Genomic DNA, 27,488 nt, shown 5'->3' with positions numbered 1-27,488 from the left:
TTCAATAAGAACTAAAACATATCTGAGATAGGTCAAAACACATGTAAATGTTCAACCGCAAAAGGAACAAGTTCCAATGAAATCGTCTTAAAAAATTAGCACTTATGTACACTTACGCAGATTACGTGCTGAACTATCAAACAGTACATATTATAATTACTTGATAATTATGAACAGAAATCATTCCACACATAACACACTCTGTCGGCAGTTCTTGGGTATGATTCGCGGTCAGTTGTACATTATTTACACAAACACACATGGGTGAGCACATATATACGTATACGTGCGTACAAGGTCACACACATCCATACACAAACACACGCGCTTGCTTGCTTGCTTGCTCGCTCTCTCTCTCTCTCTCTCTCTCTCTCTCGCACGCACACACACACACACACACACACACACAGCGCGCGCATACGCAAGACAGACAAGCAAACATGTAACCCGAATTTTATCCTCAGGAAAGATGCGTGAATGCCGATGGTCAAAGGGAGAGTGTCACATTTTCATTCGATTGTAACGAGTTGTCTCCCTGAATCAGATTTGTGTTGAAAGGGGTGATTTTGGTGTGCCATCCATTCAATCGTTTGCCTATTGTTTGTACGTGTGTGTGTGTGTGTGTGTGTGTGTGTGTGTGTGTGTGTGTGTGCGCGCGCGAGCGTAAGTGTACGTATGTGTGCATAAAAATTTCTCCTATTCTTAACGATAAATATATGTGAACATTGTGATTTTTACACACAAAAAAACAAGGTCACAACAATCGCATGTGAAATTCACATTTCAGTTTTTACTTTGAACAACACATGAGGTATCTAACCCCGTCTCAAAACAATGTCCTCTATCAGTTCTGCGTTATTCTGTATCAAGAGCATTCATTTCTTCGAAAACAGTTTGGTATAATGACAACAACACAAAAAAGAAACACACGACAGAGGTGGCCGGGGCGAATTAGAAGGGAGAAAGACAAAGACAGGATAAATAAAGATAAATAATTTAGAAACAACAACAACAACAAAAGATTTTCCATGGAAGAAGAACATGCAGAGAAAGAAAAGCGATCAAAATCACATTGTGAAAAGATATACAGACTTCATCAAACATTTATAGGAATTCAAACAACGGAACGAAACTCTACTGGATCCCAAAGTCGCGACCTTAATAATAATAATAATAATAATAATAATAATATAGCGCTGGATCTTGTGCAGAGACAAATCAAAGCGCTTTCGCACCAGTCATTCACACGAATGCATAACTCTAAAACTGGGGAAACAGAAGACAAGGAAGAGGCAGAGAAGGGAGATACACACAAAAGTCCCAAAGACATTTTCGAATGCAATCGGCCAAATTCGCGATCACTTGATTCAATAGATAAGTGAAAGAAAAACACGGAAGAGAGAAAGAAAATACTATCTGGTATTGTACGAGCTGACACTTCCGTCACTCTGAGAACAAGTATTCATTTTTAGCACTCATTCTCAGCGCTGCTTTCAGTTCTCATGGCTTATGAGTTCTTTCCCTTGTTTCAGTTCCTTTTTTTCCCCCACTGATTTGAAAGCAATGCAATGAAAAAAAAAGTTCTCATTTTCTTTTTCTTTTTCCATATGTAACTATCTTTTGCTGCTTTTTGTTGTTGTTGGTGTGTGTGTGTGTGTGTGTGTGTGTGTGTGTGTGTGTGTGTGTGTGTGTGTGTGTGTGTGTGTGTGTGTGTGTTGTTGTTGTTGTTGTTGTTGTTTTAAATCACACCCCATCCACTTTACCTTCGTTGTCGTGCCACAAAATTATATTAGTTCAAAAGTCACGTTTAATCACAGGTTCCGTAACTGAACATTGGCTTAGTCTGAACTTCCAGCACCTTCATCTGAGCTTTGGCTTTGAGCAACCAACACGATCATTGAACTTTGGCTTTGAGTTCCGAACACAGTCATTTGAACTTTGGCTTTGAGCTTCCAGCACAGTCATCTGCACTTGGACTTTGAGCTTCCGACACAGTCATTTGAACTTTGGCTTTGAGCTTCCAACACAGTCATCTGCGCTTGGACTTTGAGCTTCCGACACAGTCATTTGAACTCTGGCTTTGAGCTTCCAACACAATCATCTGAACTTTGGCTTTGAGCTTCCAACACGATCATCTGAACTTTGGCTTTGAGCTTCCAACACGATCATGATAACGAAGTCAATCAGGATGTTGGGTGATAACGGTTCTGGCTTCCATAACAGTGCTTTAAGTTCGGCCCTCAGATCAACGTCCTGAGAGTCTGTCCCAATCGTGACAGAAATACCTCTGTTCTGGATTTATCCTGGTTTCCATTTTATTCCAATTTTATTGATTTTTGTGGGGGATTGAGGACTGAAGAAGGACGTCCACTAAACCAGTTTTCATTTCAGTCCTGCGTTTTGAAAGGAAAAAAAATATTTGGCTGTGGAACTCAAACGTTTAGTGTTTTCAAAACCACTTGCAAATCATTTTCAAATAAACAGACTAAAAAAGGGAGGGACAAATGAATCAATAAATAACGGAGGAAAATAAATTTGAGAAATAAAACAGGCTTACTCATTCTCACACATTCAAAGTACAAAATGACAATTGTCCACACAATCTATAGCGTCCACTAACAAAATCCTTTATATCATGAACACCTCCACTGCACCTCAACAACTTTGCAACACTCACGATCCCAACTCACACCCCTACCCTGCCCCACATCATTATCCCCTCACCCCCCACCCCGCGGAAGAGTTAGAAGGGGCAGTCATGTTCAACGTACCCGTACAAACGTGTTTTCGTTTTGATTTTTTTTTTTTTTTTTTACCCTTTTACACAACATGTCTGCATGCATCGCTCCACGTGCCCAAAACTGTTCCACTGCCTGGCAGCGAGCAACACCTGTCTGTGTTGTCCACGTCTGGTTGAAAAAAAAAAGGTCGTTCAGTGACAGTCACCAACTGGCGTCTGTCTGAATACTGACGGTACCAAACACACCTTGCCCACAGCCCAACAACAACAACAACAACAACAACACACACACACACACACACACACACACACACTCGAAAAGCAAACACGAGTCAGCAGCAACAAATGGTGGTGGGTGGGGAGGGCTCAGCGCAACAGCCCACCTCTCTCTCTCTCTCTCTCTCTCTCTCTCACACACACACGCGCGCGCGCGTGCACACATACACACACACATACGCACACGAGGGGGTGGATCTAGCCCTTCGGAAGAATCGAGTTTATAACGACCTTACTTTCTTGTGCTCCTTCAGTTTAACTGTTGTGGGATGTTGGGGTGTTGGTTGCGGAGCTCTCGCGTTCTCACGAATCTACCCCTACATAACCCATCACAGCCCTTTTAGAAGTCAAACACATCGTCGTCGTCGTCGTCCTCGTCCTCCTCATCATCGTTTTCTTCCTCCTCCTCGTCATCGCCGTTGTCGGGGTTGAGGAAGGCTGAGTCGGACGCCCTCAGGATGTGCCGAAGCCAGACGGCTGTGGGCAGGTTCTGGCAGCCGAAGTAGTTGTGCCTCAGCTCGCGGGGGGTAAAGGGGGGCCGCACATTGCAGGGAGCCCCGTAGATGGTGCTGCGCACCCGTCCCTCCTCCCCCTCCCCCATCCGAGGGTTGGACTGTCGGAGCGCGGCTCGGCTGGCCTGCACAAAGGAAAAGGGGAGGAGGAGGACATGAAGCTCGAGCAGTACCTGTTTGTTCAACTAAAAGGAGTCGGTTCGAGATCGACCTTGAACTCATAAACTATGAACCAAGAAAAGTAACTCACTCTTCCCTAATACAGAACATGCGCATTAGAAATAATCGTTGCTGTCAAAGGAGCGTAAAAATAAAGTGTGGGACTAGCCTGAATCGTCTCTGAGAATATAATCATTAGAGTGTGGTCTATCCTGACATAACAGTATCAAAACCCTAAGCCCCAAACAACTTAACCCTCGAAGGCATTTTACTGATTGGTCGTTCAACTCAGCATTGATGTAATGACGTTTCGGTTTCAGATTTATTTGTTTTCTTGAAAAGACAAAAAAAACCCAAAAAAAAACAAAAAAGTGGTGGAGATGGGCGTGGTGGTGGGGAGGGTGGAGGTTGTGCCGGGAGGTAGAGAGCAGCAGATGCCTGACCTACCCCTAAACCCAAAGCACATAGTCAGTTCTGGAGAACCTATACCACAGGTATGTAAAACGATACAAAGAATGCAAAACGAATAGATGAATTAAAGCGCGAAGTAGTGTGATTACAGGAAACATATCTTACGTACGTGACATACATACACTGACAGCGAGAGCAAGAGAGAGAGAGAGAGAGAGAGAGAAGAGAGAGAGAGAGAGAGAGAGAGAGGCGGACAAACAGACAGACAGACAGACAGGCAAACAAACGGACAATTTCAAGACGCAGTATGGTTCAGTCACTTCAGGACCTGGCCCCTCGCGAAGGAAAATGCCAACAAAAGGCTACATAATTAGTTGTAATAATGCTTCAGATCAGTCTTCATAATAAGAAACAGCAGTTTCTCTGTAATACTACACATGGGGATGGGGGAACATTTCCACAGTGCTATCATAACTGCAAGACTACAGCGTCAATTGGAACAGAAAGGCTGTCAATAATTATTTGGGCTGAACATTTTTTTCCCCCACTTTCATAAACAAAGTATACTTCATCTTCCTTCTATAGTTTCAGGACAATCAATGAAACCAGAATCCTCAACACTGCTGTGTCCAAACTCACCACTAACAATCTAGAGAAAGGTGTTCCAAAACACATGCCCTCAACACCTTGACCATAAGGGCTTCATTAAGCTGGTCGTTAAGCTCAACTCCACAGAGGTGAATATGACAAACACACACACAGACACACAGACAGACACAGACACACACACACTACACACACACACACACACACACACACACACACACACACACACACACACACACACACAAGTAGTATAAGGACTAAAGATGCTCGAACACCCCGATCTAAGCCTCCAGATTGTCTGTATGGTTCTATGTATATAAAGAACCTGGGGCATTTTGGAGGCTTAGAGCGAGGTAGTCCAGCATCGTTAGTCCTTACACTACTCAAACAGACACAAACGCACATGGACAACACACACACACACACACACACACACACACACACACACACACACACACACACACACACACACACACACACACACACAGGGAAGGGACTACTCACCGCGTGGATATCGGTGGAACAAGAACGGGTGTGGTTCCAAGACGACCAGAACCGGGTGAACTCGTCGTCGAAGGAATATTCGCCGCTCTTGCCGCTGGCGAACACCAGCAGGTTCCGGTGGGACGGCGAACGGCGAAAGGCGTGCACCAGTTCGCCGGAAAAACTCTGGTCCACCACCAAGGTCACCTGGCGGGCCTCGCAGTCGGCCAAATCCTCCTTCAGTTCCTCCACTGTGTAGCGCTCGTGGTCTGTGGCCTGGAGGGTGGGAGGGAAGGGGACAACATAAATTCTTTGATTTTATATATATATATATAAAATATATAAGTGGAGGGATGGCCTAGAGGTAACGCGTCCGCCTAGGACGCGAGAGAATCTGAGCGCGCTGGTTCGAATCACGGCTCAGCCGCCGATATTTTCTCCCCCTCCACTAGACCTTCAGTGATGGTCTGGACGCCAGTCATTCGGATGCAACGATAAACTGAGGTCCCGTGTACAGCATGCACTTAGCACACGTAAAAGAAACCACGGCAACGAAAGGGTTGTTCCTGGCAAAATTCTGAAGAAAATCCACTTAGATAGGAAAAACAAATAAAACTGCATGCAGGAAAAAATACAAAAAAATGGGTGGCGCTGTAGTGTAGCAATGCATACGTACTATATATATATATATATATATATATATATATATATAGAGAGAGAGAGAGAGAGAGAGAGAGAGAGAGAGAGAAGACAGAGACAGAGACAGAGAGACACACAGAGAGAGAGAGAGAGAGCATGTCTGTGTTACTTTTTTTCTTTCTTTTCTTTAACTCGGGCGCAGTTTATTGATTCAGGCGTCAAAAAATATTGGTTCAGGTCCAGCATAGAGAATTGTATTCTGTCTGTCATGTGAGACTGACAGCAACAGGAAGTGTGTTTCCATTTCAAGAAACCAGCTAACTTTACCCTTTCCTATTAAATTAAGATCGTTGAGTTTGCGGATTCTTTTTCAATTGTTTTCTTTTTCAAATTCCATTATTTTGGGGTTTACAATCCACCAACTTTCACCACCACTAAAACGACAGCACCACAATCCACCACCAAAACAACAACATCAACCACCACCAACCCCATCAACAAAACAGCTCCCACCACCACCAACCACCACCACCAAACACCACCAACCACCATCTACCACCACCAAACAAACAGCACCCACTACCAGCATCCACCACTAACAAAGTAACACACACCACCAAACAAACACCACCACCAAAACAACACCACCAACCACCACCACCACCAAAACACCACAACCACCACCACCAAACACCACCACCCACCTCCACCAACCACCACCACCAACCACCACCACCAAACACCACCACCAAAGCAACACCACCCACCTCCACCAACCAACACCACCAACCACCACCAGCAAAACACCACCCACCTCCACCAAACACCACCACCAAAACAACACCAACCACCACCACCAACCATCACCACCAAAACAACACCACCCACCTCCACCAACACCAACACCAAACAACAAACCACCACCACCACCACCACCACAATCACCACCACCCACCTCCACCAACCACCACCACCCACCTCCACCAACCACCACCACCCAAACAACACCACCCACCTCCACCAACACCATCACCAAACAGCAAACCATCACCACCACCACCACCACAATCACCACCAAACACCACCACCAACCACCACCACCAACCACCACCACCCAACCACCACCAAACACCACCACCACCACCCACCTCCACCAACCACCACTAACACCATCACCAAAACACCACCACCCACCTCCACCCACTACCAACAACCACCACCACCACAATCACACCCCCGACCCCCTCCCTCACCAGTCCATCTCCGTCCAGGTCCCAGAGCAGGGATGACCCGTCGCTGGCTGCCGGGGAGTTGAGGTAGAGGAAGAGCGAGTCCACACAGTGGGGGTTTAGGCACAGACGTCTCAGGTGGTTCCTCATGGCCAGCTTCAGGGCAGCTGGGAACACCTTTTGGGGCGACTCCCCCTCCACTGAAAAAAAAGAAAAAGAAAAAAAAAGTTCAGTTTCATGGATACAGTTAACACATTTGATGTATAAAAATGATGATGATGATGATAATAGTAATAATAATAATAATAATAACTAATATTAAAGAAAAGAAAAAAAAAAAGTTTCAGTAAGATCTCAAAGCGTTCAGACTGATCTGTATACAGTGAACTCATCTGATGTAAAAATGAAAATAAAAATAGGATAACGAAAAAAGAAAAAGTTTCAGTTTCTGTTTCAGTTTCAAGAAGATGTCAAAGCGTGCGGTCTGATCTGTATACAGTCAACGCATCTGATGTGTGTGTGTGTGTGTGTGTGTGTGTGTGTGTGTGTGTGTGTGTGTGTGTGTGTGTGTGTGTATGTGTGTGTGTGTGTGTGTGTGTGTGTGTGTATGTGTGTGTGTGTGTGTGTATGTGTGTGTGTGTGTGTGTGTGTGTGTGTGTGTGTGTGTGTATGTGTGTGTGTGTGTATGTATGTATATATATATATATATATATATATATATATATATATATATATATATAATAGACAAAGAGATAAAAGTTTCAGTTTCAGTTTCAAGGAGATGTCAAAGCGTGTGGATTAATCTGTATACAGTGAACACATCTGATGTTAAAAATAAAATAAATAAAAAAAAAAAATTCAAAACGTTTCAGTTTTAGTCTCCAGGAGATGTGATATGTATACAGTGAACACATATGATGTAAAATGAAGTTTATATATATATATATATATTTTTTTTTTGTTGTTGTTGTTGTTGTTTTAATAAAAAAAGAGATTTTTTTAAGGGATGCGGGGAGAGGACGCTGGGTTTCTCTGTCTGTCTGTCTCTGTCTGTCTGTTTGTCTGTCTGTATACATATATATCTCTCTCAATCCCTCAGTCTCCGTCTCTGTCCCTGTGTGTGTGTGTGTGTGTGTGTGTGTGTGTGTGTGTGTGTGTGTGTGTGTGTGTGTCCCTCTCTCTGTACAAGATAAGTCTGTGTATCATTCGTTTTTAAATTCTCTCTTCCTTTAACCCCCAACCACCCCCCCTCCCTCTCTCTCTCTCCCTGCCTCAATTCCGCAGCCCCCCTCTCTGTCCCCCTGTCCGTCTCTGTGTGTGTGTGCGTGTGTGTGTGTGCGTGTGTGTGTGTGTGTGTGCGTGCGTGCGTGCGTGTGTGCGTGTGTGCGTGCGTGCGTGCGTGTGTGTGTGCGTGTGTGCGTGCGTGCGTACGTGTGCGTGTGTGTGTGTGCGTGCGTGCGTGTGTGTGTGTGTGTGTGTGTGCGTGCGTGCGTGCGTGTGTGTGTGCGTATGTGCGTGCGTGCGTGCGCGCGTGTGTGTGTGTGTGTGTGTGCGTGCGTGCGTGTGTGTGTGTGTGTGTGTGCGTGCGTGTGTGTGTGTGTGTGCGTGTGTGTGCGTGCGTGCGTGCGTGTGTGTGTGTGCGTGTGCGTGCGTGCGTGCGTGTGTGTGTGTGTGTGTGTGCCTGTGAAGAGTGCAGTGGGGTCGGAGGAGGCCGGACTGACGCAACAGATGCTGGCAGTGAAGAAGTGTTCGTTCCGCACTCTTTCCACTGCACCGTGCAGCACGCGCGGATCATTAACCTGATTGGATGCGCCACCAATGCGCCGGAAGCACGCGCTTCCGAAATCCCCACGTGACTTCTAATGCCCTGCAAATGGGCAGGGAAAAAAAAATAGGTGTGATCTTCTAACTCTTCCTCTTTATTTTTTTCCCATGATCAGTCTTCTCCTATTTCTTTCTTTCTTCTTTTTCTCCTCCTTCTCCCCCCCTCCTTCTTCTCCTCTTCCTCCCCCAACCGTTTGATGCTCTTCCCACATTCATTCATGTCATGGGAGTGATCTTTTACGTGTATGACCGTTTTCAGCCTTTGCCACACAGGTAGCCATACTCCGTTTTCCGGGAATGACATGGCTAGCTGGAGGGAGGAGTCCGTTTCGGAATCTCACCGAACCTTGATATGGGTTACAACGGGATCTTTTACATACGTAATTAACGTGTAAATCTATTTTCTGCCCCGATGAACATGCACATAGAAGAGGGACTAGGGAGGAGGGGGAGGGGGGGGGGCTGAAGACGAGGGAGGGAGAGAGGGAGTGGAGGTGGAGAATCAAAGCAAAACATCATGTTGCTTCTGACACTGCCAACCCATCAGGTATTGAAACCAGTCTGACAGAAACCAAAACAATTCAGAATATCACCTGAAGCAGCATAAAGTTCTTTCTCTGTTTCTGGACCTTGCGATTGGAATGAACTTCCTTTTTCGCTTCGTCAAGTCTCCACACTCAGTTCTTTCAAGTCTGGCCTTAAAACCCACCTCTTCCCAAAATAGCCTGCCTTGCCTGCCCTTCCTTGTCTTTAGTTTCTACAGTTTTAGAGTTATGCATGCGTGTGAATGACTGGTGCGAAAGCGCTTTGATTTGTCTCTGCACAAGATCCAGCGCTATATAAATACCATTATTATTATTATTATAAAGTTCACAGGCCACTTGGACCATGTGCTGTTTAGTCCGCGTAGAATTCAAATTATCGAGTTTAGAATATGTAAAGAATACTAAAGCACTTGCACATCCACTAATAATGTTGACAAGGGATTTTTTTTTTTAATCCAGTATCAACAATACAACAGACCATTCAAAAGACCAGTTCAACCACGTGAAATCTGAATCGAGTAAAACCAACAACATATCTCAAGAAGGCTAAAGCATATATATATATATATATATATATATATATATATATATATATATATATAGAGAGAGAGAGAGAGAGAGAGAGAGAGAGAGAGAGAATGTTATTCTTTACATTTTTTGTTGATCCAGGAGATCATAAAACAATTCAATTCAAACCCAGTTTTTCTCTTCTCCCTCTCTGCTTCTCTCCCTCACCCCTGTCCTCTCTCTCCGTCTCTCTCTGTGTCTCTCTCCCCTGCCCCTCCTCCCCTCCCCCCCCCCCCCCCCCCCCCAATCACCCTCCCTCCCCTCCCCCTCTCTCTCACTCATCGTACAACACCACTAACAACATTTTCGTTGTGGTGGTAATACACTCTCCATCCACCACACCCTACCCCACCCCACCCCACCCCACTCTCCACCCTCTAACCCAACCGCCTCCACCACCACTACCACCCTCACCCACCCACCCCTCTCACCCTCCTTCCTTCCCCATCACGCGCTGGGCTCGGCACCTCAATGGAATTGCTGAGAAACAGCGAAGCGTGACCAATACAAGCGGTAACGTGGAGTCAGTGCGGTCAGCTGTGATGGTCACTGCGCGCTTCGCCCAGGTGAGAGACCTTTCCATTGGGGATATATACAGGTGTTTCGCGTCTCCTGCGATCACTCAACCTTGGCTATTAGGTTCTGCAGTGCGGGGACTTCGTGGCTGAGTGGTTCACAAAAGGTTCAGGCAGAAAATTTCAGCTTTTCCGTGGAGTGGAAGGGAGGTAGGTTCGAGTCCCCAAACGGTATTTTTTCTGAACTTTAACGAGGATGGGATTGTGAACTGAAGTGAAAGATGTTGTTGTTGAGATGATGTGGGGGAAGGGGAGGGGGAGGTGTGTGTGTGTGTTTGTGTGTGTGTGTGTGTGTGTGTGTGTGTGTGTGTGTATGTGCGTGTGTGTTGTGTGTGTTGTGTGTGTGTGTGTGCGTGTCTGTGCGTACGTGCGTGTGTGAGTGTATTTGTTTGTATGCGGATTGCCAAATGACGACAATGGATCGTGCACTCAAGTACTCTGGCAGTTTCCTGCTCGTGTGACCTGGCATCAAAGAGTGCGAGAGTGGGAACAATAATCAGCAGACAGTTTCACAGCGTGTCAGTTTTCTCCTCTCTCTCTCTCTCTCTCTCTCTCCCTCTCTCTCTCGTCTCTCTCCGGTCTCTCCGCAGGTGCAAAGAAAACTGTTTTGCTCGAACAAACGCCGTACGTAAGTGCTTGTATTGATGCTGTGATTGCTTGCGCACATACACAGCAAACAGGTGTATACACACCCACCCACATACCCTACATTCACTCCCGCTCCCACCCCACCGCCCACAACATTACACACATAAAACAACAACAACAACAACAACAACAACAAACAAAACAAAAAAACCCACACCAAACAAACAAACATAGCAACAACAGGTGAACAGAAACCAAATGAATATTGACTCAGGATCAACGCGTGTTAATAAAAGTGCTAACTGCAAATCGTAACCTATAACAATGCGAAAGCTATACATTGATTTTTAAGCAACAACACTGTAGCTATCTTCATATGGATGTATTTCAAACACCCAGCTTCTTCCAAACTCTAATACTAAATTTCAGATTCTGATTCAATAAATCGGCACGTCTACACCATGGCTTTGTACAGCAGGGATTTAAGATAACGCTGTCGTTGCAAAAAGGAAGAAGAAAGAACAGAAAATAAATGCGCTTCGTGACTTGCATCAGTGAAAACTATGGCGCGCGCGCGCGCGCACACACACACACACACACACACACAAACCGCTGTCATCGCCATTCCCCATGACTCGTCAGCATGTCGACGATGGCTTACCCACACCCCGGCAAGACCCCCTACCCATGCTCTGCAAGGGAACAAACCCCGTCTCTAGTCCCTTCCCGCCCACCAAACGTTGGCAGCAGCAGGTTTCTCCATGTACACGTCTCTCCCCCGAACATCCGGCAGTTTGCTCCCAGACCCAGATCTCACGGAAGGCCGTGCGCGCAAAGAAAATAAACCCCTGCAGGTTTGTTGGCCTCACTAATGGGCGAACGTAGAAACAAAGACAGGCGCGCGCAAACTACCCCCTCCCCACCCCCACCCCCAACCACTACCACCAGTACGTACCCTGCAACTCCCTCTTTATTTCCTAACACCCCCCCCCCCCCCCCCAGTACCCCACTCCCTCGCCTTTCCCTATTTGCGAACGCGAACGCAGAAAGGGAGATAAACTGACAGACTGACGGTCAGATAGACAAAACACAGAGAAACAAACTGACAAAGACAGGAGAGAAATAATGCATACACACACACACAGGATATGAAGAAGTCTTTTTGGGGGGGGGGGTATGTGGGTGGGAAGGTGCGTGTTAGATGTTCTGCAACTCCGGAACAACAAACAGAGCGTCAAGATAGGCAAGGTCTGCCCGGCAGGGGGGGCGGGGGAGCAGAGGAGGGGGGAGGGGGGAAGAGATAACTGCTGGCTTTCTCCTCGACGACCATCCAGACCCCCTGCCCTCATTGTAACCAGGGGTTGGTGGCGGTACAGAATTTCAGCACCTTGCTGATCTGGGGAGTAAACCGAAGAGTTCATGTCAGTACCTCGGATTACATCTGTAGATTTTGGGGGGAGCTGAAACACAGGACTGGGACGAACAGGATGTACCCTGCTGTGTTCGTGTGCTCATTGAAATCAGGGCCGATCCTTCACAGTTCAACACTTTCCCCACCCATTTCTTATCACTGTAATCCCTACCCCACCCTCACCCCTAACCACCTCGCCCCCACCTACACACACCTCACCTACATTTTCTACAGTAAACATCCTGAACGGAAATCGGTTAAAAAAAGAAAAAGAAAAAAGAAGTCTAATTTGTTTAATCCTCCCACCCATCCCACTCCTTCCCTTACTGCTGTCACATTCCATGCTGGTCTCAGTGCTGATTTCAGCCGCAATCTTTTCCCTGGACAGTTTTGTCTTCTGGGAATAAATTTCTGAGTTTTTGTTATTGTTTTCTTCTCATTTACTATGATGTGTGATTATGCCGATTTTTTTTCTGTTCGATTCTGATCCTATAATATTCGACTGTGGGATATATATATATATATATATATATATATATATATATATATATATATATGTTAGAAACGAGTATCAAAGAGCAACCACTGTTCTGACTCACTGGACAAAAGAACAAAACAGTAATACGAGGTCAATTTATAGTGAAGTCCTAAAGCCTCTTGGAAACGGTGTGCTGTAGTCAAGAATTTTGAAGTGAACTTTGACTGGGAACTTTCAGTTTTGAGTAAGACGTGAACTGCGATTTGGGCGGTTTACACAAACGACTTTTCCAGTGTTTAATTTACTTTGCTTATTTTAAAGAACTTTCTAAAGTTTGTGGAACTGGTATAAACCTAGGAAAATTCTTAACTTAGCACTGCAAAGATAGTTCATGCAATCTGACCCTGTTAACTTCTTCCCCTTGCTCCGGCATTGGACTTGGAGGAAGCATTAATTTTCACATTTGAATGTTATCATTAAAAGGATAATAACAATAAGACCGGAGAAGGTGGGGGGTTACGGTGAGGTAGGGGGAAACAAGACAGGGAATGAAATCAGGGATGAACATTTGAAATAAGTAGAAGTATGATTAAAAGAAACTGATAATGAAGGTAAAAAAAAATAAAAGACATCGACGTTCCCACACTTTCATGAAAGCAAGGCTTCATTAATTCACAATCCAAAATGATATGTTGAACTGTAACTTCGCTAAAATAAATGCACCTGGTACGGTGACAACAATGTTTGTAATGAATTACACAACAGTCTGAAAATTAAATCAATAACAACTCTGCGAGTCGGACCAAAGTCTCTGAGACAGTCCACTATGAGGTTTTGGTATAACTAGTTTCGTTTGCCACAGCCGCTTTTCTCAAAAATCGTAGCTCGTCGCACTTTTCATGATAAGCCATTCCACCCAGAAAAGGCACATTACAAGTGCTTCAGTTATACATCCTTGTTTTTGCCTGAGAAGCTTTTTGCAATTCTGGTTCACACATTTGATGGCCCGCGTGAACTAACGGGAGGTTACGATCAAATAGCAGCTATTATTCCATGAACAAAGTACATATTTACCTACGGAGCAGACAGAGTTCGAGAACTAATTTAAGACCAGGAACCACGTACAAACGTACTTATGGGGTGGACAGCGTTTTAAGGACTGTTTTGAAATTACAGACTGCGGACTCGGCACACCCATGTGTACCTATGGACATACTCTGTACACATGAACTTAGGGAGATGACAGGATTCAAAGACGGCTTTCAATTACGGACCAAGGTTCAATCACTGTTTTCCGAGGACTGCTTTTTGACTGAGGCACACATGCAGGAACCACGTTCACCTGGCGAAGAGACCTTCAAGAACATGGGCCTTACCTGGGAACAGACAGAGGCAAAGGCACTGGATAAGAGACACTATGGAGGCCTCTTCTTGATGGGCTATACCTTAAGGGGTTTTGAAAGGCCTAAGGAACCAATCGTTATCTCACTAACGTATCACACATGATTCAAAGACATGACTTCACACGTGCAGATAGCCAGCAACCAAGCTCACCTCGCAGAGGCGGCGCCCCATTGGCGAAGAAGACCTTGATGTTGCGCCGCTTGAACCCGTGGTGACGCAGCATGCTGAACATGCGTCTCAGGTTCTCCACGTGTCGCGGGCCGCTGGTCTGGCGGTTCCAGCCCCCGGACAGCAGCACGGCCTGGTCACACACCTCGAACATGCGGCAGCTGGTCTTGACGCCGCTGTCATGGGTGGTGGAGCAGCGGCGTGTGTTGTCCCTCAGGTGGTCACACACCAGACCCGCTGTCTCGTTGGCAGGCCGAAGAGGGGGGCAGCTGGCGAACCCCGCCAGCTCTGACCGACACTCCAGGTGGTTCCGGTCCTCGTGGTGGTGGTGGTCTGAGGAGGAGGAGGGGTGGGAGGAGGAGGAGGTGGAGGAGTGGTGGTTGCGGGACCCGCGCGTGGACAGATGCACGACGGGCAGGAAGTTGATCTCGCAGCGTCTGGCGTAGTTGCGTCTTCGCGACAGTCTCTCCAGGGCGTTCCGACATCGGCGTCGTAAGGCGAGGTGCATGCACTCGTCTCCGTCTGGAACCGCCATCATGATCATCGTCACCACCATCAACAGCATCATCAATATTTCATTGTCATCGTCATAATCATCATCATCAGCAGCAGCAGCATTATCATTATCATCATCATCATCATCAGCAGCAGCAGCAGCAGCAGCATCAACATCAGCAATAGCATCGTTCAGCATGATCGCCATCATCAGAACCATGTTGGCCCATGCTTTGCTTTCTAGCACGTGAGAAAGCGTGGGATTGCGGGAAAGCGTGTCCCCCTCCCCTCACCCCGCCCCCTTGTTGTTGTTGTTTTAACTTTGTCTCGGGATTGCTTAGTTGACATTTCACGTCACAAAGCTTGGATAAAATGAAAGAAAGAAAGAAAGACAGACAGACAGACAGAGAGACAGACAGACAGACAGACAGAGAGACAGACAGACAGACAGACAGAGAGAGAGAGAGAGAGAGAACGAGAGGGAGGGAGGGTGACAACAACGACGATCATGATGATGATGACGACAAGAAATGCCCTCTATCATGAACACGAGCAGATAATTATTTGTTGAATCAAGCCCCCGTGCCTTTTTGTTTCCTCTTTGTTTTATTGATATGAAAGGGAACGGGGTCTGTACAGAACGAATGAACATATCTGCCGTCATATTTAGTCAAATGTAATGGTACAAGATGCCACATTTGTTTAAGACCTCTTAAAGAAGACTAACGATAACCTGAACAGTCTAAACATGGACTGGTCCTTTTGTCCTACAGTAATCAGAATTCAAGGCACCATTTCAGCATGATGTTGCGTCCTGGTGGAAAGGCAGACGGTTTGTGGACCTGGCAAGACTGCCGCAAATTAGTGTAACTACCGAATCTTTATCAAAGTTATGTACATTAACCCTAAAAATAGAGTCGAAAACCACAGAAAGTGTTTCAACATCTACTAACGCTAATTCGTCCTATTTTGGCATCATAAACTATTGCACCTACTGGTTACATTCCATGGTTTGTGGGACGAAAAACGGAAAAAAAAAGCAAGATGGTGACTCGTTAGTTTACTGACTGAATCCGCATCAGAATCGAGAAAAATAACGTACAAAATAAGAGTTGAAAACCACAGAAAATGGGTCACAACATCTACTAATGGTACTATTTCATACATGCACAAAACATTACCGGTAAAGTGGGTGCAATCATTCAGGAAGCTAAAACAGGACTTTCAACAATGCACGAAAGTTGCCGCTAGATAGGTCCTTGAGTTTTTGAAATTACAACAGGAAATCGGGACAGTAACACATGCAGTTCGGGCGTTTTCTCCTCCAGTCAGTTTCGAATATCATCGGCGGAAGCTATCGTCTGTTTCGTTGAGAGAAGGGCTGGGATTAACTCTCTTCCAGAGAATATTTACATCTTCACACCGGGGGATCTTCGTAATGAAGCTGATGAAGAAAGCAAAAACGACTAGCGAGGAAAAAAAAAAAAAAAAAAAAAAAAAAAAAAAGCCGCGTGTTCTTTTTTCTGTCATTTTTTTCTCCGGATCTGTGCATGCGAGGTTGAATCATTTCCGGTGAAGTATGAAGCATGTCTGTCCGTCTGTGTGTGTGTGTGTGTGTGTGTGTGTGTGTGTGTGTGCTTTCATGGACAGTTGCTTCTCTCCAACTGTGTGATTTCAATACGACCTGGCCAATGAATACGTCATCAAACTATTGAAAATAATCGGTCATTCTGACCATCATCTTGGTCAAACGTCAAAGGCCAAGGAAACTGCATATGTATTTGTACCTATTTTTCACAACCCATGTAAACTCATTACCACTAATGAGAATCTCGATCTAGTGATCCCGCTACAAGAATTCTCTCCACCAGGAATCTTCCACTTGCTTTTGACTAAAGATCGAGCACATAGCGGGGATGTTGTATATACATTTGTTCCAGGGTTGTTCCTGGCAAAATTCTGTAGAAAATTCAACTTCGGTAGGAAAAACAAATAAAACTGCACGCAGGAAAAAATACAAAAAAATGGGTGGCGCTGTAATATAGCGACGCGCTCTCCCTAGGGAGAGTAGCCCGAATTTCACACAGAGAAATCTGTTGTGATAAAAAGAAATACAAATACAAATATCTTCTAAAAGAATTCACTTCTCAAACGTACAGTGACCTTCTAAAAGTAGCTTGCATTACCAGATGTGACGTGGATCTAACAAAAATCCATCAGATAATGTTGACCCATTTTGAGTGTAAGAAAGGGAATAAGACAAAGCAGTAGACAGAGCCGCATTCCTGTGTGTGGAGGTGGGGGTGTGGTGTGGGTGGGATTTATCAAAGTTTTCATTTCAGTTTCAGTTTCTCAAGGAAGCGTCACTGTGTTCGGACAAATCCATATACGCCACACCACATCTGCTAGGCAGATGCCTGACAGCAGCATAACCCAACGCGCTCGTCAGGCCTTGAGTGCATGCTCATTATATCTATGTACCTATCATTGTGGATTTCTTTACATAACTTTGCCGGAGGACAACACTCTCGTTGCCATGGGTTCTTTGAGATTATCAAAATCCATCAGATAATGATTGACCCATTTTAGTGTCCAAAAGGGAACAAGACAAAGCAGTGGACAGAACTGAATCGTGTGGGGGTGGGAGGGGCTGGGGGGTCAGGGGGAAAGCCGAGGTGGAGATGGGGGATGAACAGGAGGGGTACAGGAGAGAGGGAGGGGTTGGGTGGGGTAGGGTAGTTCGGGGTGGTGTGAGGAAGTAGGAGAGGAAACGTGATTTGTTTCCCTGTCCTGCTGACAGCTGTCCACAGCTGTCCACACAGCTAGCTAGCAACAAGGAAGTGCCAGAAGCAGCTGTCGAGGTGCCGCCGGTTCGGCCGCTGGTGTTGGCCACGTGTGTGTGTGTGTGTGTGTGTGTGTGTGTGTGTGTGTCTTTGGCTCCAGTAGTTCTGCCAAAGTTACCGTGCGGGGTGATTCGGTTGTCCGACCGGGGTATTCAACTTTGGTAAGGTCTCAGTTTTCACACTAAAACTCAGGATTCCTACTGAAGGACTAGAAACTTTGAACAATTTTTGTTAAGTGACAATGATATATTGTGCTACGCAAAACAAAACAAAACAAAACAAAAAAACAAACAAACAAAAAACAAAAAACAACAACAAAAAAACAACAATAACAAACCCACAAAAACAAAAAACAAAAACAAAACAAAAAAACAACTAAAATTAATCGTTTTGTAAAGCCCCTGAGCAGATTTCTAGATGGTGTGCTATATGAGTACCCATTATTTTTATCATTATTATCATTATTATTATTATAACTTATAATAAAAAAAAAACCATATCTGACGTCATATTTAGTCAAATGTAATGGTACAAGATGCCACATTTGTTTAAGACGTCTGAAAGAAGACTAACGATAACCTGAACAGTCTAAACATGGACTGGTCCTTTTGTCCTACAGTAATCAGAATTCAAGGCACCATTTCAGCATGATGTTGCGTCCTGGTGGAAAGGCACTTTACTCTCGACTTGCCTCACTTCACTCAGATCTGACTGGGAACCTGGCTTCGGTCGGAGAAGGTTAAAACGGCAGAAGAAGAAGAAGATTAGTCCCAGTCTTCCAATGCCAAGCCCTAGACACAGTGGATATAAATTCACTGTCCCCGATGGCTGTGAAAGGCTTCGGGATCTTTTAACACTTAACCACTAATTCGCTTTTCATTCTAAATGTTTGCACGAGTCGACTGAAGAAACACCTACTTTGGTAGGTAAACAATGAACAGGGCCACGGGAAAGGAGAAGGAACACTGTCGGGGTATGGCCAGACAGCCACCACTACTTCAAACGAGACCAGAATCTTGTGTGATTACAGAGTTATACAACACGGGACGATCCCTCTCCCAACTTCCATTGTTATTTCGCTGTCTCGATCCTGCCCGCTCTTGTGGTTCATTGGCTCAGGGCCTAGAGCAGATAAGATGTGGTGGGGAAGATAACACAATGTTTTTTTTCTGTACCAAGTGACACCAACGTGTGGAAAGTGAAACTCAAACTGTCTGGAGTTCTTGTCAACTACCTGTTTTGTCTGTCTGAATCTTAACGATGTAGAAAACCCAGCATACAGTACATTGTTTTTACAACAAAATTGCTTCCTCCCTCCCTCCATCCTTCTTCTCTCTCTCTCTCTCCCTCTCTCTCTCTCACACACACAAATCATAAGCAAACGCACGTACACATACACGCGCGTGCGCGCGCGCGCACACACACACACACACACTCACACACACACACACGGACGTATGCGCATACACACACACACACACACACACACACACACACACACACACACACACACACACACACACACACATATGTATATATCTTCATTCTTGTCTGATTCCCTGTCAAGTTTTTTTTTTTTTTTTTTACTGGTCAGGCCATGCTTGTAGTGGTCCATTTTGTTCCATGACTCATGTAACGGCAATTACGTCTTCGCTCCAGTTAATAGGGTGTTGGGAATAGTAAAGAATGCAAATTGCACAAAAAACCCACCTAAATAATAATAATAATAATAACATGCAGCATTCACATGACGCTTATCCTGCGGGCCAAAGCCCGTTTAACATGTGGAAAGAATAAGGTACAGGAGTACAAAAAATGAAAAGATAAAAACTCGCTAAAAAGTACCATTCTTAAACAGTATATAGCATCACCCACAACATATACCCTCTCCCCGCCTTACACACACACACACACACACACACACACACACAAACGACAGCCTGGGTGGCAGAAATATATATATATATATATATATATATATATATATATATATATATATATATATAGAGAGAGAGAGAGAGAGAGAGAGAGAGAGAGAGAGATTTATATAAAATCATAGTTGTATGGTTTAGGACATTGGTTGCACAAACATATTTGAATGCAATATGTGAAAGCTGTAAAAGTGGAAGTGTACCATATTTTGTGTAAAATATGTCTAAAACCAATGACCGTATGTGCGATTTTTAACATTCGGAAACCATGGGACCTGTTGTGTTTGTAAAGCGGAAATTGAAACACCGTCTACACCAGGTAAAAGGGTGCAGAACTACATGTCTCGTAGATGTCACTGCCAATGAAGTTCGCGTCCGTAAATGTATTGTTTTACGTTTTTGTCTCTACACAGATTTCTCTGTGTGAAATTAGAGCTTGCTCTCCCAGGGGAGAGTTGCTTGCCATAGTACAGAACCACCCATATTCCTTTTTTCTTTGTCTTGAAAAAAATATTTGTTTTCATGTCGAGATAATTTTTTTTTTACACATTTGTTGTTGCTGTTGTTGTTGTTACCGAAGGTTGTTTTACGTGGCTAAGCGCTTGCTGCAAATGGGACTTCGACTTATCGTCTCATCCGAAAGACTAGTACCCAGACCACCACTCAAAACGTCTATTGAGGGCGGGAAGGAGGAAAGTAAAAAAAAAAAAAAAAAAAAAAAAAAAAATCCCAGTCCGTGTTATTCGTGGGAATCGAACCCAAGGACCCTCGCTTCCTCCTGGTCGGTATCACGCCATCGCTCAACACCGCACCGCTCTAAATGCTCACCAGAACTATAAATTATCTGGGTTTTTTTCCCCCAGCAGATGTGATATAGTGCATGTGGATCAGTCTGGTACGGTTTTATGCCTTTTAGAAAAACCCCAAAATACTATCCAGTGTTCACAGTGCAAAAACATATATGCCTAAGTTCGTTTCGTTTTCTTTTATTTATTCATAGTCTGTTCACATAAGATGATATTAGACTGAAAATAAATAATACTATTATTTGGATGATTATCATTTCTATCATAATGATGATGATGGTCATTATTCATAAAAAAATAATCAATAATCAAATATTGTATGCACTATTTCTGTACATTGTTATTTGAAAAGAGATTATATATGTACCTAAGGTTTTCCTGGATTTTTACGTGACAATCCTGTGCATTTAAAGAAATAGAAATACTGTTACTACTACGACTACTACTACTAATATTAATAATAATGATAATAATAGGAATATTAAATTGACTTTTAAATAGGGCAGGCTTGCCCGTGATTCAGAGTTATACTGCAAAGTTTTGAGTTGTCAGTCCTGCTAAGTAGCCTGTCATGGGTCGTTCTGAATAATCGTTTGTGAAGTGTCACCCTTCCCCTTTCACCCCCCGCCCCTTCCAAAAAGATGACAATAAAAACTTTCACTATAAAAAAAAGGGGGAAATGTATTCACACACACACACACACATATATATAAATATATATATATATATATATATATATATATAGAGAGAGAGAGAGAGAGAGAGCCATGCCATCCCCCCCCCAAAAAAAAAAAAAAAAAAAAAAAAATTAACCACGATATCTTTACATTGTTCATTGTCATTTGATGTGATTAATCATTACGCTCTGTACTTGAGTCATTTCCGCGAGTTCCTAATTTTTGACTCACTTGTGTAAACAAAGTGAGTCTATGTTTTAACCCGGTGTTCGGTTGTCTGTGTGTGTGTGTGTGTGTGTGTGTGTGTGTGTGTGTGTGTGTGTGTGTGTGTGTGTGTGGTAAACTTTAACATTGACATTTTCTCTGCAAATACTTTGTCAGTTGACACCAAATTAGGCATAAAAATAGGAAAAATTCAGTTCTTTCCAGTCACTTTGTTTAAAACAATATTGCACCTCTGGGATGGGCACAAAAAAATAAAAAATGAAGCCTAATTATATGCAAACTGCATTTACTGTTATATTTATATTTTTTGTATTATCTAAACTTGGCACTTTGATCTGATATTCTGACCCAACAACAAGAGCAGTCATTATTATCATTTTCTGTTCAAACAGGAACTTCTTTTGCTAAGCATGGAAGTTTTATTTATTTTGCAAACGTTTTGGTGCAGATGGTAAACAAGGGAAATTACTCTGTAATTAATGCTAGGGGAGTTAATTTGCTTTAAACTGATCTTTCTCATCTTAAACATTACATTTTGAAATTATACTCAATACATAAAAAGCTTGGATTTTTTTTTTTAAAAGTGTATCACAAGTGAGTCTTGAAGGCCTTGCCTCTGTTGTCTCACTTGAAATACTAAGACATGGACAACAAGTAGACATATAAACAAGAGTGATGACAGCTGTTAAAAAGGATAACTGCTACAAGATTAATTCCATATTGAAAATCACACAGCTTAATTTTGTTTGTATGTATCAATAGCTTTAATTGAAAAAAAAGAAAAGAAAAGTTTTCAATCATAATCAGGAACACATGACAGAAATAATTAATTTCGTTTTTGCCACGGAAGACAAGGTAAAGATGGACGGACAACACACATACACACACACACACACACATATATATATATATATATATATATATATATCGAATCATAATTCTTCAGGCCAGAATCTCTCTCTCTCTCTCTCTCTCTCTCTCTCACACACACACACACACACACACACAGAAATGCGAGGTCATAAAAATAATATTGTGCCTTTTTTCCCTGTGAGATTTTTTTTTTTTTACACAAAGCACGTGACATATCTCTGACTTCTTCCTCCGATCTAATTAACCGACCATACAGACAGAGATCATATGTAAATGTAAAGACAGGAGGTTATATAGATTGTGTGTGTGTGTGTGTGTGTGTGTGTAGAGAGAGAGAGAGAGAGAGAGAGAGTGTTGCCGTTGTTGTTGTTGCTGTTGTTACTGATCGTGTGTATTGCATGGAACAGCACGACTGCCTGTTGTTGCTCGGCCAACCTTTTTTTTTTTAATTCAAGATTTTGTAAATTGACCGTTGCGTTTTGTTTCTTGAATTAAAACGATTAAACCGTTTCCACACACACACCAAAAAAATATGTTGTGACTTGAAAGTAATACTATGCAATTCAGTAAAATACACCCACAAGGAGAAGAACCATGGACACTCATCGAGGTACACGCCAATACGATACAATGCAATGCAATGCAAAGCAATGCAATGCAATGTCGGTACATGCAAAGACAAAAAAACTATGGACACCCATCGAAATAGGCGAAACGCAAAAAAACACAACAGAATCACAATACAACGTCACTCCACACACACACACACACACACACACACACACACCGAGATACACGCCAATCACAAACACACACAATACAACATCACCACACACACTTAGAGAGAAAGAAAAAGACAGAGGACAGATAGAGACACACACAGATTAACACACAGGGACACCACCATTCACCGAAGTACACGCCAATACAACACAGCACAAACACATACACGTCACTACAGACACCTACAGAGAGAGATAAAGATAGACAGACAGACAGACAGACAGACAAACAGACACACACACACACACACACACAAACACACACACACACATACACACAGGGGCACACACCACAACCCACCGAGATACACGCCAATACAACAAAAGAACAAACACAATACAACATCACTACACTCACTTAGAGAGAAAGAAAGACACAGGGACACAGACACTGAGATACACACACAGAGATAACACGCACACGGACACACCACAACCCACCGAGATACACGCCAATGCAACACAACACAAACACAATACAACATCACTGCACTCACTTAGAGAAAAAGACACAGAGACACAGACAGTGAGATACACACACACACACACACACACACACACACACACACACACACACACACACACATAACACACACACGGACACACCACAACCCACCGAGATACACGCCGCCCATGTTGTGGCAGTGACTGCTGGACACTCCTCCATCCACGAAGAAGACGACGACGAGGTGGCCAAAGCTGGCCCGTGGGTAAGGGTCCACCACCAGAACTGCGTCATGCAGTCCGGACCCTAACGGACCAGACTCCTCGGGGATGGTCGTCCGGAACTTTCCGTACGGGGAGGGCAGAGCCACGTGCACGTTCATTACGTGCTTGGGCACCGCCACCAGGGCCCGGCACTCCTTCAGCGTGGTGAAGAACACGTCCTGGCAGTCCAGGCTGTGCACGAAGTTGTAGGCCGCGGTGGCCCAGCGGTGCTGTCGGCTGTCCAGTCCCGCGGGGTCCGGCGTGTCGTGGTTCCACGCGGACCCCCGTGACTTGTAGTAGAAGCGGCGGCGGCCTTGGGGGACCAGGTCGCTCCCCGGTGCCGCGCCACTGGCTTCCCCTGGGAGGGGTAGGGACCTCCTGGTGTTTAGAGCAGAGGCTGTGGTGTCCCTGTTGTTCTGGTCAAGGTGGTTGTGGTGGTCCCCCCTCTGCAGTTGGTTGTTCGTGCCGCCGTGACGGAAGGCGGAGGGGAGGGCGCATAGCGTCACCTGCACGTGCAGCAACATCACCTGCAGCACGGCGGTCACATGGTCACCACGGAGATGCATTGTCTACCGCTTTTTCGCCTGTCCTCTGTTCTTCCTTTTCTTCCAAATCTCCTCTTTTTTAGTTAATTTTTTTTTTCACTAGGTGGTGTCTGTTAAACCTCGAAACACGTCAGCCAACGACGCATATAGCTGTAGTGGTCAACGGGTGCAGTCTTTGTAACAGCAGATGATGATCAATTAAAAAGTGAAAAAGGCACAAATATACAAAGATGACATTAGCTGTGAACTAAAAGATGCTCCTTTTCGCCGTTTTCCAGTCCCGTTCTGGTCCGCACCACTGTGTGTCTGGTCGTCGCAGTACATTCCATACTGAGTTCAGTCTGTTGATGTCCAGGAATGTGTGTCAGTTCTGAAGGACCTCCAGCAAAACCACAGTATTATGAAGGAAAAAAAAGCACCTAGTAATAAAGTTCGCAGCAGCAGATCTTATTTAAAACATTAATGTGCTGTTAATCAAAAAAAAATTAAAGTTGTTTTTTTTTTTTTTATCAAACAAAGCTGATGCCTTGGGTTATGTCATCCAGGTCGGTACATATGTATACGCTTAGAAATAAAGCAGCTGGAACTCTTATTTTTTCTGTAATGTCTATTGAAACGTGATCTTATTACCGACTTCTCTCTCTCTCTCTCTCTCTCTCCTTGCTGTCAGTTGGTCCTCTGATGCTGAAACCGAGAAGATTTTATGCCGTGAACCCGAACCCCACAGTTCCTTTTATACCTCGCCCTTTTATGCTGCTGCCTCGCGTGGCTTTGTGAGGCAACAAGATAAACAACCCTTTGATGCCGCCTCCTACGCGATGTCGCAAGTCGGCCCAGCAGGAATCGAATCAAAGCCGGCGCGGAAGCTATAAGCTGTTGCTGTGCCCTACCAGCTACCAGGGCTGCTCGCGCTAAAGGAGCCGGCAGCGATTGGTCAGACCCTGGGCTGGCGACACCCACGTGCCTAAGCCCTGGCCGTCTGATTGGCCGGCGGCGGCACGATCAAAGGGCACGGGACCGCCTGTTGCAAATGGAACCCGTGGCGGTAGTGGTAGTGGTGGTGGTAAGTGGAGGTTGGTGGCGGTCTTTGTGACCCTCGTCAGTCCTGGCCAGAACAGAGAGTGCGGCGCCTTGAGGCATGAAGAGAAAGGGCAGTGGGGATGGGGGTGGAGGAGGGTGGAGTACTTCGGGGTGGAGTGAGAGTGTGTGTGTGGGGGGGGGGGGGGGAACGGGGAGGGAAGGGAAGAGAAGGGAGGTGAGGGGAGGATGAAAGTAACGCACCGACCAACCACCACCCTGCTCCAGGAGCTGTTGTTCAGGGTGTGGGTGTGGGTGTGGAGGGGGTTGGGGGGGTGGGGGGGGGTAAGGTTGGGTAGGGAAAAGGGTGCAAAGGTGGGTGGTGGTGGGGGGACGGGGGAGAGTGAACTCCCATGTCAGAATCCAAGAACAAGAAGGGAAGAACAAGAATGGTGAAGTACAGGGGAGGGAAGCAGGGAGGATGACGGACATCAAAGTTTGAAAGGACGACCGACTATCTTCAGCTGACTGACTTACGTCAGCGAATGTTCTGCAAGCGAACAGGGTGAGGTGTTTTGTTTTGTTTGTTTAGCTTTGGTGGTGGCTTTTTTTTTTTCTTTTACTTATTTTTTGGTTTATTTTGGGGGGAAGAGGGAGTGGCGGAGTTTTGGATGAGAAGAACTGTGAAATTATGCGCAGTAAATGTTCACGAACCACTTGAAATTGTATTTACCTCGTGTTTCTTGTGCTTTGAAGAAAACAGGGATGAAAATAAAGGGAAGAAAGGAAGAAAATGGCAAGGGATGTAAACATGCAGAATAGTTATGAAGAGCCATAAGTCTTCGACGACCTAACAACATCATAATCATCGTCATCATCATCATCATTATCATTATTATTATCATTATTGTTGTTGTTGTTGTTGCTGTTGTTATCATTATTGTTATTATCATTTTTATTCTTATTATCAGTTTATACAGCGTCTACCCGGAGGCCATGTGCACTTTGTAACAATGACGACATCAATAAACAAACATAGATTTTTTTTTTTTTAAAGATAAAAAAAGACATGCTGACACTGGCAGCGCGTACACACACATATACATTATCACCACCATCGTCATCATCATCATCATCACAACTTCCAAACCACCCCACACACATAGTCCATCATTTCTTGAGCTATCAGACATAACGCTTTGTAATCTTCAGCGGGAAAAGAAGAAGAAGAAAACGAAGAACTCATCCACGAGGGCCTTGCTTATTGCTTTCGTGTCAGATATGGGAGAAGAATGGACTAGGCGGGTGGGTGGGTTGGTGCGAGGAATAAGGCGGAAGGGAGAAGGGGGGGGGGGGGTGACTGGGGAGGAGGGGAGGGGAGAAGAGAGAAGGGAAGGAGACGACTGACTTTGAAAGAATGGAAGCACACAAGAGGGTACGTAGGGTGGACTGAGATTCATCTTATATCATGAACGTCAAACGTCAGTGTCAAAAGGGCTTCTGTTCTGTGTCTGGCTGTCCACACACACACACACACACACACACACACACGCACAAACACACGCGCGCGCACGCACGCGCGCACGCACGCGCGCGTACACACACACACACACACACACACACACACACACACACACACACACACACACACACAGACTCACAGTGTGTGTGTGTATGTGTATGTGAGAGAGAGAGAGAGTGTCGGACACACACACACACACACACACACACACACACACACACACACACACACAGAGCATCTGTTATCAGCTGTATCAGTAGTGATGACAAACCACAGCACACTGTGTAGATGATAATGGATATGGTAACCGATGAGAAATTATTGTCTAAAAAAGATCGGGACAGGATGGTTAGGTTGGGAAGGGTGTGCTTGCTCCTGTTTATTGTCTTGTCTCCGTGTAATCTTTGATTGATGATCGTTAATGGGCAATGGATGTGGAGCGTTTGGCT

At 44.7% G+C, this 27,488-nt stretch overlaps 1 protein-coding gene across 1 annotated transcript; it reads right to left on the bottom strand.

The window, feature by feature from the left end:
- Positions 1–776: 776 nt before the first annotated feature.
- Positions 777–25,240, bottom strand: LOC143294272 (uncharacterized). Its single transcript, XM_076605707.1, has 5 exons — positions 23,864–25,240; positions 14,598–15,137; positions 7,080–7,255; positions 5,209–5,463; positions 777–3,653 (listed from the first exon to the last, which is right to left on the bottom strand). The coding sequence occupies exons 1-5, from the start codon at positions 24,519–24,521 to the stop codon at positions 3,357–3,359; spliced, it is 1,926 nt and encodes a 641-aa protein (XP_076461822.1). The 5' UTR covers positions 24,522–25,240; the 3' UTR covers positions 777–3,356.
- Positions 25,241–27,488: the final 2,248 nt, after the last annotated feature.

Source organism: Babylonia areolata, chromosome 19 (genome assembly GCF_041734735.1).
Source record: "Babylonia areolata isolate BAREFJ2019XMU chromosome 19, ASM4173473v1, whole genome shotgun sequence".
NCBI classification, from domain to species: domain Eukaryota; kingdom Metazoa; phylum Mollusca; class Gastropoda; order Neogastropoda; family Buccinidae; genus Babylonia; species Babylonia areolata.
Note: the sequence above shows the minus strand (reverse complement) of the source record. Positions and strands in the feature narration are given on the sequence as shown.

Coding starts and splice junctions, on each gene's coding strand:
- LOC143294272 (XM_076605707.1), bottom strand. CDS start 24,521: ATGCATCTCCGTGGTGACCATGTGACCGCCGTGCTGCAGGTGATGTTG. Junction 5,464..7,079: donor ACCTGGACGGAGATGGACTG/GTGAGGGAGGGG, acceptor CCCACCCTCCAG/GCCACAGACCACGAGCGCTA. Junction 3,654..5,208: donor GTTCCACCGATATCCACGCG/GTGAGTAGTCCC, acceptor TCCTTTGTGCAG/GCCAGCCGAGCCGCGCTCCG.